The 18,364-nt window shown below is 41.7% G+C and overlaps 1 protein-coding gene across 3 annotated transcripts in view; it reads left to right on the forward strand.

Annotated features, from left to right (window-relative positions):
- The window catches only part of Sbf2 (SET binding factor 2), a 335,395-nt gene that overhangs the window by 303,481 nt on the left and 13,550 nt on the right, over positions 1 to 18,364 (forward strand). For all 3 annotated transcript variants that reach the window (XM_055627308.1, XM_055627306.1, XM_055627307.1), the window contains 3 exons: positions 3,935 to 4,036; positions 4,661 to 4,846; positions 15,839 to 15,965. In XM_055627308.1, coding sequence (XP_055483283.1) covers positions 3,935 to 4,036; positions 4,661 to 4,846; positions 15,839 to 15,965 — 415 coding nt within the window. The remainder of the gene's footprint in view (positions 1 to 3,934; positions 4,037 to 4,660; positions 4,847 to 15,838; positions 15,966 to 18,364) is intronic.

Consider the following 18,364-nt stretch of genomic DNA (forward strand, 5'->3'; position numbering starts at 1 on the left):
TTGCACATTGTAGACAGAAATGCCAGTTTGGCAGAGAGCACTATCTCTGTGGTATAATCTTTGCTGTGTCTGTGCTCATACTCCTTCCTACACTGCTGGAAAGTCTAGTCCCTCTGATGCCTAGTTTCAGTTGTTCTCCAAGCGCCCTGCCTACGAGCTCCTCCCAGCACTGGAGCAAACCCCAGGCTCCATGTGCACTAACAGCTCTGAGTTACAGCTCCGGCTCCCCCAACTCCCTGCCTAATCCAACTCTGTTAAGGAAGAGAGTTATTTCTGATAGTCGTTGAAGTGAACGGTAAACACACCAAGAAATGATGTCAGTACCAGGGCAATGAGTGTTACCTAGGCACTTGAGCTGTGGGAACATAGCCACGCGTACAGTGACTATAAACATGTCTCAGGTGAGCTCACTACTCTAAGGACACTCTGAGCACCCAGGGGAGAATTTCATTGGTGGTTTTTTCTATCCCTAAGCTATGAGTCCTGGCCCCAAATTGTTCTCACCACCCTACTCCCATCTACATAGATAGAGTCTATGTTCTGTTCCTGGCTGGACCTGGGCCAGGAATTAAATGCTAAAAATAGTTAATACTGTTATTGTACTTGTGTTACCAGAGCACTCCAGCTGATAGCTGTGTGGCAATAACGAAATGAGGACTCTTCCCTATACCTTGCTTCTGTGCTTAAAGTGGCCCAGGTCTGCCGAAATGTGGGCTTTACTTCAAAGATGAGTTTTTACTGCATATTGTGTCATATCCTGCTCAAAATATTTTTTAAACTCAAATTTGGGACATACTGGTTTTGAAATCTGTACTGTTTGTACTCCTTAACTAAATATTCAGTATGGATTTTGAGTCAGTTGGCCTGGCTTTAGAGGTTAAACTGGGGAGCCAGGTGTGGTAGTGCATGCCAGCACTTGGGAGGCAGGGGCAAGCAGATCTCTGGGTTCAAGGCCAGCCAGGGCTACACAGAGAAACTTTTATCTTGGAAAACCAAAAAAAAAAAAAAAAAAAGGAAAGAAAGAGGAGGAGAAGGAAAGAAGAAGGGAGAAAAGTTCTACTTTTCTAAGTTTATTTTTCTAAAAGAAGTAGTTAAGCTGGGGAGATGGTTCAGCCATTTAAAGGCTAGGCTCACAACTGAAAAGTTGAGCAAAAACAGAAGTTTCTTCCTGTGTAACGCACAGTGTAAACAAATAAAAGTGTCTTTTTAACATAATTCCCATACTATAAAATTCATCTTTTTATAAGTGTACAGTGCAGTGTTTTATAGCATATTCTCAGTGCTATATAGCCATCACAATAGTGCCAGAAAACATTGAGCCTCTAAAATAGAAATTATGTCATGCAAAAATAAACCTGGAGTCCTGTAAGGAAGAAGTAGAAACTCTGTCTTTTCCACTTCATAACATTAGATAGCCCTTCCACTTTTGATGAAATTGTACAAGGCCATTTTATTTTTATTATATCTCATTTAACACCTTGGATTTTTTTGTGTATTAGCATTTATTATACCTAATGTGCCATTTACATTTAAATATGGTATATTTGGTTATATTTACCCTATTACTCATTGTCTCTCTCCTACCCCTGTTGATTTCTTCCCTTTTCCTTCTATTAGTCCTATTTTCATGGTTTTGTTTTTGCCTTTGGTGACGCAATTTATTTCATTAGTATTTCATGGGGAGGGCTTATTTACAGAGCCATGGGAACCTTACTAGTGGCTAAGGTTCATTCATTCCTAAGAGACATTTCATCTCTGTTTTTATTATTTCATTTTATGTGTATGGGTAGGGCTTCATGAGACATTCCTCCCTCTGGGATAGAATGCCGATAGGTCCAGTCTTGTGCAAGTCTTATGTAGGTAATCAAAGCTTCTGCTAGCTCACGAGTATAGCAGCCATGTCATTTCCAAAAGAAAGGATTCTATAACATTCTGTCCCTTCCTCCAGATTCTTACATTCTTTCTGTCCCCACTCCTGTGACATTCCCAGTGCCTTGGAGGGTGTGATACAGATGTTCCATGTAGGATTAACATTCAAGGGTCAATTATTCTCATCATTCTTACTGAATAAGTCCCTACAGTTACCACTGCAGCTGCCAAAACAAGCTTCCTGACCAAAGCTGATGACAGCGCTTATCTGTGGGCATGAACATAATTATTTAGAAAGAGTTTGACAGATGTATCGTGTTTATTTAGAAAAACAATAGTAGCCTTCCCACTAGGACCTATGACCTCCCTAGCCATGGGCTTCTTTGCCCAGTTCCAGACATGAATGCCCTCCTCTGGACCAGGCCTCAAATCCAGTCAGCTACAGTTGGTTACCCCTCTAACAAAATCACCATTGCTGGGCCAAGGGCCATATCTCACCTGTCCAGTTGGTAGTGTTATAGACAGGAACTACAGCTGACTAAGACTACTAAAGGAGAATTCTCCCACCTGTACCCTGCATAACTTAACCTTCAAATAGTATGAGGCACTAGCCAGGAGAAAGGAAACTCCCAGCTCAGGTCCAGCTTGATTTTTCAGTGTTCTATAACCAGAGAGCTTAATGTCTTCAACAGAACTTGACGTATTATTTTTAAATATATCTGCCAGGGCTAGAGAGATGGCTCAGTAGTTAAAAGCATCCTTTATTCTTACAGAGGACCCTAGCAACCACTTTGAATGACTTATAGCTACCCATGACTCCAGCTCCAGGAGATGTGATACCTTCGTCCTCCATAAGCACCTGCACGCATGTGGCAGATGCACAGCACATAAATGTAGTTACAAACAATAAAACAAAGAGGTGGAGACATGGCTCAGCAGTTAAGAACACTCACTGCTCTGACAGAGGACCCAGGTTTGGTTCCCAGCATCCACATAGTGGCTCACTACTACCTGTAAGTGTAACTCTAGTTTCATAGGATCCAATGCTGCTGACATTCATAGGCACACACACAATGTATTAAAATATGTAAGTAAACCATTCAGGACACAAAAGAAGGCCATAAGAATATCACTGTAAAGCTGTTCCTTGAAAATAGGAATGTTTGGGGAAGGTAGAAAGCAGTAATAATACAAAGGAGCTTTGTTTAATCAGTACTCATAGCTCATAATGCAGAGTAAACACAATAATAACGAAGCAACTGTATAGGGCTGGAGAGATAGCCCAGTGGCTAAGAGCACGGCTGCTCTTCCAGAGGACTGAGTTAATCCCAGCACCCATATGGCAGCTCACAACCATCTATGATCCCAGTTTCAAGGGATCTGACACCGTCTTGTGGCCTCCATGGGTACAAGTCAAGTGGCACACAGACATAAACACAGAAGAACATACCCATACGCATAAAATGAAGTAATCAAAACAGTAATCAGTACCCTCACTGGCCATAGCTCTTGCTTAGGGCTGACCTGAAATGTAAGAAATAGGACTGTGACCCTGGCCTCATAACTTCAGTTATTATTTGCATCTGCCAGTTATTGGGAAAGCAGTTAGGGGAGCTTTCAGCCCTTCAGTGCCCATGAAGTATGTGCAGTGACGCTAAGAAGTAAGAAACAGATTCCATAGGTTTCCGTACTCCACTGCCCTGAAAATGTAATTCAGAAACTACTGTTTTACCTTGAGAGTCGTGCTACTAATAAAATTTTACTTTGAAAAAACAGCATGAAGTGTTACAGCCACTTGTGATCAGACTTGAATTTAACCCCTGATTCTACAAGGTAACAAGAAGTAACTCCCAAAAATTATCCCCTGCCCTCCACAGACGTGCCAGAGAACATCCATTCCTGCACTTACACATAAGAACAAATAGGTGAATGAAAAGTCTTATTTTCACTTTATATTATGCAAAATTTAGTAAGTCTAAAAAGCAAAATTTCCAAACTGGAAAAAAAAAAAAAAAAAGGACAAATAAAGTTCTTGATCTAATTGTAGCCTTCTTTTGTCTCTTAGCTTCATAGGATACTGCAGCTGGCGGTGGTTGTGTCAGAAGTACTTGAGAATGGGTCTTCTGTTTTGGTGTGTTTAGAAGAAGGCTGGGACATCACTACACAAGTAAACTTTTACACATGTTTTTCAATATTTTATATTTGTATTTCAAAGTATTTTTTACTTTTGGGATTGTTTTATGTGACGTATGTGTTTATGGACAGAGAAAGTGGCCTGCTAACCAGCCCCTGGCAAGCCATCAGGCAGCACTGCCTGTTTTTAGCTTTGGATCAAGCATCAGACTTCCACATCCTTGGGTACACCATACAAGCTTGCAGCTAGAACCCTTTACCAACACCCTTCCTGGCTTCCCTCCGTCCTTTCTCTAGCTCTCTGTAAGCCTGTGTTTATTCCAGGATGAAAAAGAAAATTTGTGTGAATGTCAACAAAATTAAGACAATAATGTACCCCTGCCAAGGAGTAGAAGTTTGAACTGATTGCCTAGTGTCACAGTCAACAAACTAGCCGGTTAAGGACTCTCTGAAAGAAATCATGCAGCCAAAGTGAATTTGGGTTTTGTTTTTACTGGAAAATTCCTTAAATTTATTTGATTGGCCATCCTGAAGTAGCTAGTCAACATATTTGCTGTTCATGTAACTTTGCTTGTGACTTAGCTATCACCAAAAGAAAGTGCAACAGGACTTTTTTAGGTCTAAAATTAACGAGGTGTCCATCCTGCTCGTGCCCTAGGTGACATCCCTGGTACAGTTACTCAGTGATCCTTTCTATAGGACGATTGAAGGCTTCCGGATGTTGGTGGAAAAAGAATGGCTGTCTTTTGGCCATAAATTCAGCCAGCGTAGCAGCTTGGCCCTTCACTCTCAGGGCAGTGGTTTTGCTCCCATCTTCTTGCAGTTCTTAGACTGTGTGCACCAGGTAAGTGAAGCAAGTTTAGAATGACTTGATGTGAGGAAAGCTCTGCGCTGGGTACCTGCTGCCACAGCTCAGTCACAGGACATCGGGGAAGGGAGAAGAGAACTGGTCGGTTTCTGAAATTAGAAGTGTTGAGTTAGAACCCAGTAGGGGAGTCAACACTCTAAATTATCATCTCCAAAAAAGAAAAGCAAACTTGGGCATGGTCCCCAAAGTTTGGACTAGACAGCAAAAGCCTCTGTGTATGACATGCCCCGAAAGACCACAGATGGTCCTCCCAGTTTGGGTGGTCACATACAGGGCCACAAGAGTTAGAGCTTCATCCCTTGAGAAATAAATGGGGCCCATCCAGGCAGGCTGATGAGATTGAAAGCAGTGCTTGGTTCAGTGACCCAAACTACAGCTAATGAAGAGCCCAGGCTGTGTGTAACCTGTCCAGTGCAGCGAAGAAAGATGAACACTTAGTTCCCAGCTCTCCTGTGTTCCTGGGCATGGCAGGTAACTCCCCTTGCTGGGTCCTTGCTCAGGATTGGGTTGAAGAACAGGGTGCTACTAAGCTTTCATCAGGAAGGCAGAGTTGGCCTAGAAAAAAACAGCGCTGATACTACAGCCTTGTTCTACCTGCATCATGCATGTCAGAGAGGGCAGTGAGCCCCTGAAACTCCTACTGGAAGAAAGGTGAGGACAGTCTCAGAACTGAAATAGCTCTTCTGAAGAGACCAAGTTGGCATTTGATTACATTTTGATTTTTTGTTTTTATTCTGTTAATCATTTGCTTTTTAAAGTGATAGCTTTATTGAACTGACATTGTATAATACAGTTCACATGTTTTAAATGTAAAGTTTCATTTTTAGGGTATTCACGGACTTTCAAGACTATTATCACAGTTGTAGACTGTTACTATCCTAGCAGACACTCAGTAGCCACCAGCAGTGACTTTTCATCCTCCTGCCTGTCCCCCCCCCCCCCACACACACACACACATACGCACACATACATACACACAGAGGTTCCGGGCTGTGTCCGTGATGTCTCTCTTAGCTTAGCACACTGCCAGGCAGCATGTGGAGCACGGGCAACAGGGCAGAGCTAACTCTTTGAACTTCTTTGCAAGAGAGAGCACATGTGCTCTCTGTTTGAATATTAGCCTTTGTGTTTGTCTTCCTTTACAAATAGATTAAGGAGGTGTTTGGGGACAGGTGTGCTTTCCTATGGCCAGGAGAGAAAAGTGAGTCTCTTAGCTCTCATCTAGGTTGGTTTGCAGATTGGGGACTGCTTTGTATCCTAATTTCAGTGGTTGTGACTCATGCATATCATGACCAAAACTTATCAAACTGGTGCTTACGCTGGAGAATTTAAAGAAACTTTATATATTCAATATGAAAATAAATGTAACATCTCAGTATATTGTAGTTCCAGAGAAAGGAAATAGCAGCAGCCTTTCAGGAAAAGAGGGTGACCAGACCATGCTGAGGAGTTTACTAGCATTAGGGCAGGAAATGGACCCACAGACACTCCAACTCAGGAAATACACCCTTACTTTTCCATGCTGTTTTCAGTCCAGTCTCTTTACTAACCAAATTGTGTCTAGTATTCTCAAGTTTGGGATTTATCTAACTAACCAGCTAGTCTCTTCTGAAAAGGGTTATCATGACAATTTAAGACAGGAAGGACTGTGGGATCTAACCACGGCCTCTGCAGGCTTCCAGCTGTCTCCATTTTAGCTCCCGTTTCACCTGTATGCACTCTGTTTCGGGAGTGCTCTGTATCCTCAGCAGACTTGTTAGGTTCTAAAATCAGTTGTCTTCTGCAGGTTCCCCAACTGTAGCTTCCCTTCTGCCAGTCAATGCCACTCTCCCTCCAGTCCCCTCTTCAGCTAAATTGGTATAAATGTTTTTATTTCGTCAGATAAGGGGATGAGAAGTGAGAGGCATACCCAAGCTTTATATATACATGGCTTGGGCTGAGCCCAGAGCTTTTCTGCCTATCTGTACTCAGGCCTAGGCCCGGAAGCTTCTAGCCTCATACAATCCAATCTTCTGCAAACCCAGACCTTAAAGGCTTCAGCTTCCAGCCTCTGTTTGCTAACCTAGGCCTAGAATATTTTCAGCCTCCGATACTCAGCTGAATAAGCTCACCCTTTCTAGTTCTTTCTGAACTCTCACTGGCTGGTTCAACTCAGCTGTTCTGGCTCAAAACTCCTCTCTAAGCTGACTGATTCAAACTGGCTTCTCTCAACTTATCACTGAATTGTTCTGCTTGGAAAATTGCCTCTGAACTCCACGAACTCAACTGCACTCAACTGTACTGTACTCCCAAACTCTACTGTACTGTCTCCACAAACTCCCCTGTTCTCTCTCTGCTCTTAAATAGCTTCTCTTTCCTGTCTGTTCTCCTGAGAGTTGGGCATATCCTGTCTCTGACTCATTCTGTCAAATCTTTCTCTGATTCATCGCTGTGTCTGCCCATTAGTTAGAGGTCATTGTTTGGGATTAAAAGTATGTACTAAATTTCAGCCACAGGGATCAAAGGTATGTCATGTCTATATTCCAGCCAAAGTGATTAAGGGTTTGTGTTTCAAAAGGTGTGTTTCCAGCTGGCTCACACAAACTAGGTCTTTGGCTGTGCTCTCTTGCCAAAGCAGCCATGTTGCTGGATTAACTTTCTTCTACAAATTGATTTTGGCCAGTTACTGTGTTTTCCTTCTGTTCTTTCTATTTCCTTGTTGGGGTTGATGTTTTGTTTTGTGGTTTTGTTTTGTTGTTTTTGTTTTTGTTTTTTGTTTTTTTTTATCTGCCTTTAAAATTCTTTACTAGCCAGGCATAATGATGCCCCATCTGTAATCCCAACAGTCAGAAGGCAGAGGCAGGAGGATACCCACAAGTGAAACTATAACTTTTTGTCTGGTTGGTTGCTTTTGTTTTTTGAAATGGGGTTTGTTGTTCTCTGATCAGTAGGGATCCGGAATGCTGCTTCAGAATAGAGAAAGGGATCAAAAGTTTTGGCTCTCAGGAACAGCTAGATCTCTTTGGGGTGAGGCCTATGCACTACACTGGGGTGTGGAGATTTCCACACAATAAGTTAGCTCTTTTAGAATGAGATTGTTGGTATCAGAGGCAGTGGAAATGCGTGAGTTCCAGAAGCCTGTGCTAATACCACAGTGTTACAGCTCTTGGTCAAGCTGCTATGCTAAGCACAGCACAGACCCGAAACCTGCCAGAGGGTGCGGCTGGCAGCACGTGGCCAGCTGACTAGCAGGAAGCCCAGGCAGGTGGCTGCCTGATTGGCAGCCAAGTTTGGGTGTCCAGAAGAGATTCCCCAGGGAAGAGTCCCTCCTCCTCCAGAATAAATGACGAATCTCAGGTGGCCATTGTGGAAGGCTGGTGGTCTCATGCAGCTCGCACTCACCTAGCCAGCACATTTATTTGAGATCAGTGATTTATAAACCTTGGACAGTGCGAAAGGTTTCGATGGTGGATATGTTTGATTCCACAGGGTCAGGGGTGTCAGGGATGTTTGATTTACATGTAGTGGTACAGTGTCTCATTTTGCATGCAGTAGCACGGCCACAACAAAGAGAACCTAGTACTTAATTATCCTATGGGTGGGGGACAATCTCCTGGTAAAGTCAAAGGTCTTTTGGAAAGTCAAGACACCAAGGTATCTTATTAGCATAGGGTATCTCCAGAAATCTCCAGGTGCTTGCCTATCAGAAAAGGGTCAGGCCTGTGATCTTTCTGAGGGCTCTGTGATGCTTCTACTCCTTACAAGATCGGGGGTACCCAGGTTAGGTAGAGAGAGAACCCCACTGAAAAAAGGGAGTCCACCATCTTAAAGCAAACTTGAGGCTATCCGGAAATGTCAGACTTCAGCCTCCTCCAGCATAATTCCACAAGGTTTCTCTGTGTCCTTGAGCGCTGAAACTATAACTTTAAGAGGGGGAAAATTCATTATTTCCCTTTAGTGGGGAATTATTTCAGATTATAAATTTGAAGCCAAATTTAGCTTAAGGCAAATACACTGCTAAATCTGTTAAATCTCTGTGTTCATCTTAGCAAATTTTGTAGAGCTAAACAATGTCAGTAAGAATGTCATTCATAATCAATGAATATATTAAACATACTGTCCTCATAGATGGCACATCATTGAATCCCACATACAATTCTTAGAATGCAGTTCTTCTGTTTTATTTTTGGCAGTGAGGCATGAGGGTGTAGCCTGTAGGAGGTAGTGTATAGTCTTTGAGTTCCTTAGGCAAAATTAATCAGTGTGGTGGTTTGAATAAAAATGTCCTCCATATGCTCATAGGGAGGGGCACTGTTAGGAGTTGTGGCCTTGTTGGAGGAGGTTTGGCTTTGTTGGAGGAAGTGAGGTAGACTTTGAGGCCATAAATGCTCAAGCTGGGTCTAGCTTGGTTGTCTCTCCTCGTTGCCTGCCCATCCAGCTCCATGTCTGCCTACATGCTGCATTGTTTCTTGCCATCACAGTTGTGGTGGTTCGAATAGAGTCAGCCCCATAGACTCATGTTTGAATGCTTGGCCAAAGGGAGTGGCACTGTTGGTAAATGTGGCCTTGTTGGAGGAAATGTGTCACTGTGGACCCGGGCTTTGAGGTCTCCTGTGCTCAAACTATGCCCAGTGTGGTACACAGTCTCCTTCCCAGCATGATGGTAATGGACTAAACCTTTGAAATTGTAAGACAGCCTCAACTAAATGTTTTCCTTTATAAGACAGCCTCAACTAAATGTTTTCCTTTGTAAGACAGCCTCAACTAAATGTTTTCCTTTGTAAGACAGCCTCAACTAAATGTTTTCCTGTATAAGAGTTGTCATAGTCATAGTATCTCCTCATAGCAATAAAACCCTAACGAAGACAATCAGTTTAACATAAATGACCATGGGGTCATAAATTATAGTGTATAAATTATATGCCTGCTGGCTTTAGGATAAATTATAATAAATGCTAAATTTTCAAAATATGGTTCCCAAGCAACCATGAAAGTGTAACTTTTCATATCTGTTTTTCTAAATAGGTAAAAATCAAATGTTGTGTATTAGTTACTTGGCCCCAAATGAAAAACAGAGCTGACTTTTTTGTTGTTGTTTTGATTTTGGTTTTTGGTTTTTGAGACAGGGTTGTTCTGTGCAGTTCTGGCTATCCTGGAACTTGCCTCTACTGAAATTAAAGGAGTGTGCCACCATTGCCTGGCCAGAGTCAACTTTTGTTTTATTTTATTTTGTTTTGTTTGTTTTTTGTTTCTTTTTTGAGACACGGTTTCTCTGTGTAGCCTTGGTTGTTCTGGATTCACTCTGTAGACCAGATTGGCCTCAAACTCACAGAGATCTTCCTGCCTCTGCCTCCTTGAGTGCTGGGATTAAAGGCGTGTGTGTGTATCAACCTTTAATGAAAGCTCAATCACTTACAAGTGAAAGCTTCATGACCAATTGAATATAACACTCAGGGTCTAAAGACTGGACTACTAGATCAGTCCTAGCTGTGTTGTGTTAAAATTTTTAAGTGTGATATTTTTTAAGATTTGCCTGAACCTGCCTTTCACATAGTACCTCATACATACTCGCCTGACTGTGGGCAAACCATGACAAAGAGTGCATGTGACCTTAACTGTGATACTTTAGGGGCTTGACCATGATAGGTATCAGCTTAGATGAAGCAAATTCTTTTATCTCACACAGATATTTTTTTATCATTTGAAAACAGAGGGGACTGGAGAGATGGCTCAGCAGCTAAGAGCACTGGCTGCTCTTGTAGAGGACCCAGGTTCAATTCTCAGCACTCACATGGAAGTTCACAGCTGTCTGTAACTACTGTCCCAGGGGCTCTGACACATCACACATACACAGATGAAGGCAAAACACCAACACACAGTAAAGAAATCATTTTAAAAATTAACAAAACTATTTTTAAGAAAAGAAAACAGAGGAATCTAAGGAGTCTGTAGTTAACAAATAGTGCTTCTGACTCTTGCTGACTTAATTATAAGGTAGTATTTCATCATCTCCTACACACTGGTTTGAGGCATTAGAAAATGCCTTCTTTGAATGCCTTTCAAGTGAACACTAGTGTTTTACATGCCCCTGACTTTTACCAAATAATTTTAATGAGTGCTGTCTTTAGACTCTTGGGGACACAGAACAAAGACAGACCCAAAAACACTACAAAAATAAGTTCAGAATTTCACAGCCACAAGCAAAGCTTCCCTGGGTAGAATGTGTTCCCTGCTCATTTAACTATTTATAACACACTGAATACAAAAGGCGATTCATGGACATATGCCCAGATATGTCTATTAGTACTAACAAAGTTACAAAGAAAACAGATGAAGCACCATTCTTAAATTAGAAATTCCTCATCATATAAAAAGCCATTGTTTATGCCAGTATCTCCAGGTGTCAGATGAAGAGTAAATGCTAGATCACTATTTCATAATAGCAACATCTGCAGATTTCTTTTTTACTTTTAATAGTAATTGGCCTAACTGAAATGATATTATAACAGGATGCTTCCTTTCCTTGAAATAATTGAGCCAAATTTTTCAAAAGGAAAATCTATCCAAAACATAAAAATGAAATTTTTGCCTAAAATTTATTTTTAAAACACAATACCAGGGCAAGCAAAATGGCTCAGAGGATAAAGGTGCTTCCCACTGAGCCTGTGAACCTTAGTCTAGTCCCAAGAACACATATGGCAAGAGAGCACTCACTCCTATACATTGTTCTCTGATCTCCACACACATACACTAGCACACGTGTGCCTGTTTTATGGAGAGCCAACCAGAGATGTGCATTCAGACAAGAGCTTATAATCAATTGAAAGTCTTTATGTCAGCAAGCTGGGACTACACTTAGGTATTCAAAGTGTAGCCCCAAGCATTTAGAGATTTTTATACGGCAAAAACCATATCCTGGCATCTCACTCAGCAGCAAAGCAATCAGTTTAACAGAAGTTAAAGATAAGCAGCTAGCTGGAGGGGGAGATTTACACCATTATGAAGTTTAACAGAAGCTAAGATAAATTAGCTGGGGCATTTTGGCCGCAGATAGAATTGGGTAACTTTCCATGGGATTCTCCATCAATGAGGTCAAATACAAGGTGGAAGAACTTCTGCAGTGTCCTGCCCTGTCACACTTGTACAAACATATATACTAAATAGATAAATGGTTTTTTTTTTTAAGTAAAAAAATAAAAAACCTTAGTACCAAAGGGGGAAATACGTATTTTTATATGTCCCACTTTGAGAACTTAACAGTGCTATGACTTCAAAGTTTATCCACATTGTGAATTGGATAAACTGTGGCCTAATGTGATGTTCCTCCTTACAGTTACTGTATGTGAACACTTTGAAGGTCCTAACCCAAATGTAAAAGCTATTCTCCCCTCCTCCTTTAAGACCAGTTTCTTCCTTGTGACCTCACACAGGATCAGTCCAGCTGCCCCACGACACTGTTTACTCTAAAATGCATACATGTGTTTAAGTAACATAGCTGGAACTGGTGGCTGCATGGTAATTAAAAAATGTTATCTGCTTCCTATTCAACTGAAAACTAGAAAACTTCACATAAATCAAATGGTTTTAAAACAAAGCAATCTTCCGTTGTCTTTTAATTTCATGAGTTTTAAAGCTTTATATGAAGGGCTGGCACAGTACAAAATACACTCTTAGCCCTTCCTAAATCTTACTTTGTGGGGTCACAGTTGTCAGCTATTTCCTGATCATTAGTGTGTTAGCCATACCCATAGGGCTCACATGGTGCTGCTGCACATAGCTCTAGTTTGGGATCTTTTAATACCTGAAAGCAGAATCCAGGTTTGTTGCAGCGTATTCCCAAGGTGCTGATATGGCCTGTGATTTGAGTTATAGGGTTTTTTTTTTTTGGGGGGGGGTCTTTTTGTGTTTTACAAAGAACTTACTGGAACACCGCCAAAAAATAAAACTATAAATTCACATTTCTCTGAATTTTATTTGAGATTCAATTCTTACATATAAGTGAAGCTAGCAGGTTTTACCCCAGATGGAAAGTAAAATTAAAATGCCTACAGTCCTTACACTCTGTACTTTGAATGTTTAGCAATATAAATACAAGATTATTATTTAAAGAGAATTTAGATGATGCCTGAGAGAAACCTTCAAAATTCGGTATAATTAGTTTAATAACTGCCTTGGCTATCTTTCCAAACTCTACATAGTACAGGGTTAAATTGTTGGATGCACACTTGCCTTAATGCCCTGAAAAATCTTGTGATCAATAATAAAAAAATACTGATGAAGCCCAAAGATGCTCTTCGAGAACAATAAAATTGATGAAGCCCTCGCTAGGCTGATCACAGGAAAAAGTGACCTTTCCAACATTTTTGTAGACTGGATTCTAGTAGAGGCCTGAACCTTTCTTCCTCCAGAAATGGTGACCTGGGGTGGCCTGTGACTACTGAATGTTCTCATGTTTGTTGGAGTAGTTTGTCCTTGTAGCCTGCTCCGTCTGAGCATAGTAGTCTCTGCCTCCCCAAGACTCTTAGTTGGTCGGAGGCCAGGTTTCATCCTCATCTTGCCTGGTCACCAGCAGTCAATGTGTATACTAGTTCCAATCTGGATTCTTGAACTGGAAAGCTTTAAATCTCATCTAAGGACAGGTGAGGAAGGAAGCCTGAAATCTGAATGCTGCTTGAGAAAGGAACTGGAAGAGCTAGGTGCAGAGGTGTAGCTCAGTAGTACAGTGCCTACCTGCTTTGTTCAGGTTTCTGCATTCAATCCCCAGCGCCTCCAGGAAACAAGGGTCAAGCCTGGCAGTGCACACCTTTCCTTGCATATGTGAGAGCCAGAGGCAGGTGGATCTCTGAGTGTGAGGCTACCTGCTCTGCATATTGACTGAGACAGCCAGAGCTACAGTGAGACCCTGCCTCCTCAACTGAAAAGGGGGTAGGGTGAGATGGGGTGGGAACATCTGAATGAGAATTGCTGTATTAGGACACAGTCAACAAACACCTAACAAAGCAAGAGGGGGAAATGTTTTTTATTCTCATTTTTTCATTTCAGAAATGGTGGAAGCATTACTAAATCTAATATCACTTTTTCCTTTCTTATTAAAGACAAGGTCTCAGGCTGGAGAGAGGGCTTTAGTGCTTAAGAGAACATATTGCTCTTCCTGAGGACCTGAGTTCAGTGTCCAGCACATACATCCGGTGGCTTCCAGCTGCCTCTAACTCCAGCTCCAGGGTGATCCCACACCTCTGCCTTCTGTAGGCACTTGTCATTTGTGTGTCCATACCCTCCCCTAAGTGAAATAATAGATATAAACAACAACAGAAGGACGAGGTCTCATATTACGTAGCCCTGGCTGGCCCGGAATTCCCAAGAGACCCACCTGCCTCTGCCTTCTGAGCCCTGGGATTAAAGATGTACACTACTACACCAGGCCAGAGGAACTTATTTTTATGTCTAGTGATAATGCTATAAAATAATATTGTCAGTCTGATTTAAGTTTTATTTAATTATAATTGCAAACAATTCTTAGTCTTTCTAATTATACTATAGTCACAGGAAATCTGTGGGGTCTAGTTTCACTAATGAGAAAATTTATACTTACCACAGATGCTTACAGTTGTAAAAGACTAAAAGAGCAACACTTACTCCCCATTATGTCAAGGAAGAGGTGCCACTGTGTGTAGGCCCATTATGTATGCTTCAGATGCTTTTAATGCACCTTCTATTTTATTTAACATTACTTAATAAGGTAAACATTTAGTTCAATTAAAAAGCTAGTAAGAACGTATTCTCTCTTTGTGTGTGTGTGTGTGTGTGTGTGTGTGTGTGTGTGTGCGCGTGCGCGCACATTTGCACATGAGAGACAGAGAAGGAAGGAGGGAGAGAAGAAAGGAAAGAGGAGAGAGAACTTATCACAGAAAATTGTGTGTCTAATCAGATGATAAATTTTCAATTTTTTTTCTTTTATTTTTCGAGACAGGGTTTCTCTGTGTAATAGCTTGGGCTGTCCTGGACTCGCTTTGTAGACCAGGCTGAACTCGAACTCAAAGAGATCCAACTGCAACTGCGTCTTCCTCTGCCTCTCTGCCTCTCTGCCTCTCTGCCTCTGCTGGCATTAAAGGCATGCGCTACCACACCCACCTCGACATTTTATTTTTAATAGTTGTTTTTTTGGTAGCTTCATACGTGAGTACTGCAATCTACATCACTTCTACCCCTCTACCTCTACCTTGTCTCCTCCTCCCAGAGTCATGATCTCGTCTTTAATTATTTTTACATTTATATACATAGATGTGTATATGTGTGTATGTGTATAAATACACACATGTATGTATAGTTTACTGTGTCCCTTTAGCTTTGCTTATATACACACATGTCCAGGGCTCATCCTTGGAGGAAATTGACTCTCCCTCTCTCAGCATCCATTCTCCAGCCATGTCACACTGGTCTTGTTGAGGCAACCATTTTCATGGTTTGTTTTTCTCTGTCGTGCCTAGAGGACACTCTCTAACATAGGGCTTCCCAGGCCTCTGGCTCTTAGAATCTACCCTCTTCCTCCAGTTCCCCGAGCCAAAATTCCATAAGTGCAGTTGTGTGTGTGTTTCACACGGCTGCCCCACAGCAAAGGACACAAATTATGTTAATTTAGAGTTGGCAATTTTTTGGCACAGTATAATGTTGTGAATGGAGCCAAATAATTCAGTATTTAAGTTGAGCCTAAAAATTATTGTTGATGGTGTTGCTGACCCAAGCCTCCTCACATGTAAACGGAGAGTAATAAGGCCTGGCTTGTAGTGTTGTCGGCATTAAATAAGAAGCCCCTAATCTAGTGTCAAACATGGAGGTGCTCAGAAAGCCTCCCCTCCCATCTCTGTATGGTGGAGGTTCAAGCATTTGTCAGGTGAATGACCAGAGGTCTCCTGCAGATTTCAGGTAAGTGTTTCGTGGCATGGCTTTTACTTTTGTGTTGGATTCTTAATCTTTGTTTGTATATTTCAGGTTCACAACCAGTATCCAACTGAGTTTGAATTCAATCTTTATTACCTAAAGTTCTTGGCTTTCCATTATGTGTCTAATCGCTTTAAAACATTTCTCCTGGATTCAGACTATGAAAGACTAGAACATGGTATGTATTTATATGCCCCTGTTCTATCTTTTTTGTTAGTTTTGCATGTTTTCAGTGGAAACTTGAGTGATGTAACTGATCCCAAGTAAAACTTGAGTGTAGAGTGATCTGAGTAACTGCCTATTCTAGGGCAATGTGCTCTCTCAGCCGTTAGTTCCAGCAAATGCTCATTCTTGTCCTACTTTTGTAAAGTTAAAAATGCCTACAATTTGACACGCCCAAATCCTACTGCTGTGTAAGAGACATGTTTAACTCATAGTGTTTCCACTCTTGTCCACTCTAGTAGAAAGGAGTGTGTCCATGGTGGCAGTGTGGGTAGCAGTGCATGCCCAAGGCTCCAAACAAACAGATCGTAAAGTTAAAGTCTAACACCACTGGTTCCTACTACACTTCCGGGAGAGTAAGGGCCTCAGCCTCCTCATCTGTAAGATAGGGACAGTGATAGAGTACCATAGGGCCCTAGTGGCCACAGGAGAAAAAGCGGTGGGCAGTTTCTCAGCACAGTTGCCAGCATGTAATAAGTACTTAAGGAATCGTAGACATCACTGTCATTATTATAGTTTCTAGTAGCTGTAACATTTATGAAAAGTAGATTCTGGAAAACTATGACTGCATTTTGTGGGGGGTTGTTGGAAAAACAGAGAAATATGCATGACAATTTTTGTTAAGACAAGTTTAAAAAAAAAAATACAGCCAAAACTTATTCAGGTGGCTTGGTTGAAGAGTGCTTGCCTAGTATACACAAAACCTTGGGTACCATTGTGTATGTCACATAAACCGAGCATGGTACTACATGCCTGTAATCCTAGAACTCGGGAGGTGGGGGATCAAAGTTGGTATTCTCAGTACATCATATGTAACAGAATATTTAGAAAGAGGAATCTTCATAATAAAGCTTTACTAGTGATCTCTGTTTAAAAGCTGAAATCAAGAAGTAATACTTGAAGGACATGTTGTTGAAATTGTCTGCTGTAATATTTCACTTTGGGTGAAGGAAAGAACACTGGCCAGACCATTTTCATCCTAGACCTTTGTCATACCTTCTATCAGTCAGAAACAGTCTCTTAAGCAGTATGTAGTGGAAAGGTAATCAGCAGAGCTGGTGACAGCTCCCTACTTCAGCCTACTGGGTATGACAGGGTCACTCAGTGTTCTCACTAAAAGGCACATATGGCTGTCAGTGAAATAGAAAGGTGTCAGAAAATTACCTTCGCGCATGCAGATGTGGCCAAAGCCTGAGATTCTTTCTACACCAGATGACTTTTCCAGTTGGAGAAACACCAGAATCTGGTGCAATGCTCCTCTGACTTGATTAGAATTAATTGGGGACATGCAGGCAGCACCTCCAGCCAGTTGAATCAGACCTTGAGCTGATTCAGGACTTGGTTTTTTGGGCAGCTAGAGCTTTTTAAAACTTCCAAGTGGTTCTACCATGTTGGCAAAGCTGAGTGCTCCACTGATCCAGTAGGGATAGCATCAAACTAAGTTAGAAAATGAGACAGTGGGTGAACAGCTTCATCCCCCAACCTCAGTTTCCTTCCCTGGAAACTGGCCAAGGCTCTCTGTCCTATCTGTGATCTAAAAGAGATTAAACAGAAAGAGGAAAGGAGCCAGATTAAGAGAATGTTTTACCAAACATGTTGACAGGTTTCTGTGATTGGTTGAAAGTGAGATTATTTTCATCCTGTGTCTTACACATTTTTCAGAAACCACCTAGCATATTTAGAATGTCATTACCAAAGGGCCCTTTATCCAAACCCCTCTCAAGACCCAAGGGGTACTCACCATCAAAGAAGCCTGGCATATCAGCCAGTCCAGTCTGGCTTGCCTAATTGGAAGCTGTCCCTGTGGGTGGACACACCAGCCGTGCATCCCACTCAATGAAACAGCAGTTACTGACAACTGTGGGAAGCTTCCTCCACCTGCCAAGGTCAGCAGTTAGAGACTAGGACTCTCAGCCCCTCATCAGCCCTCAGCACCGTGAACTCTCCACTGTCTTGGAAGAATAGTGTATTACTGTTTTGGAATTGGACCTTGATAGGACTCGATAATAGTGTCCAATGATACAAACATTTTTGAAAAGTATTCCCATGTTTGTACATTACTCTGAGACAGGCATCTGGATACTGTAAGAAAAGTCCATTGTCCATGGTTCCAGTCACCAGGTAGCACCAGAATGAAAAGGAGAGGAGTGTGTCCTGAGAAACAGAGGGCTACCTCTTGTGTCTTCTGTCAAAGCCTATTATTACCCAGCCTCCAGGTGCCTGATCGTCTCAGCTTCAAACTCTTAAAGTGACTTATATCTGAGGCCCAGCCCCAGAGACTCTGATATAATTTCTCTGAAGTGGGACGTGGGCTTTGAGATGTTTTTAAATGTGATTGAGAACCACTGAGCAAGG

Source organism: Psammomys obesus, unplaced genomic scaffold (genome assembly GCF_907164565.1).
Source record: "Psammomys obesus unplaced genomic scaffold, mPsaObe1.curated_primary_1811, whole genome shotgun sequence".
NCBI classification, from domain to species: domain Eukaryota; kingdom Metazoa; phylum Chordata; class Mammalia; order Rodentia; family Muridae; genus Psammomys; species Psammomys obesus.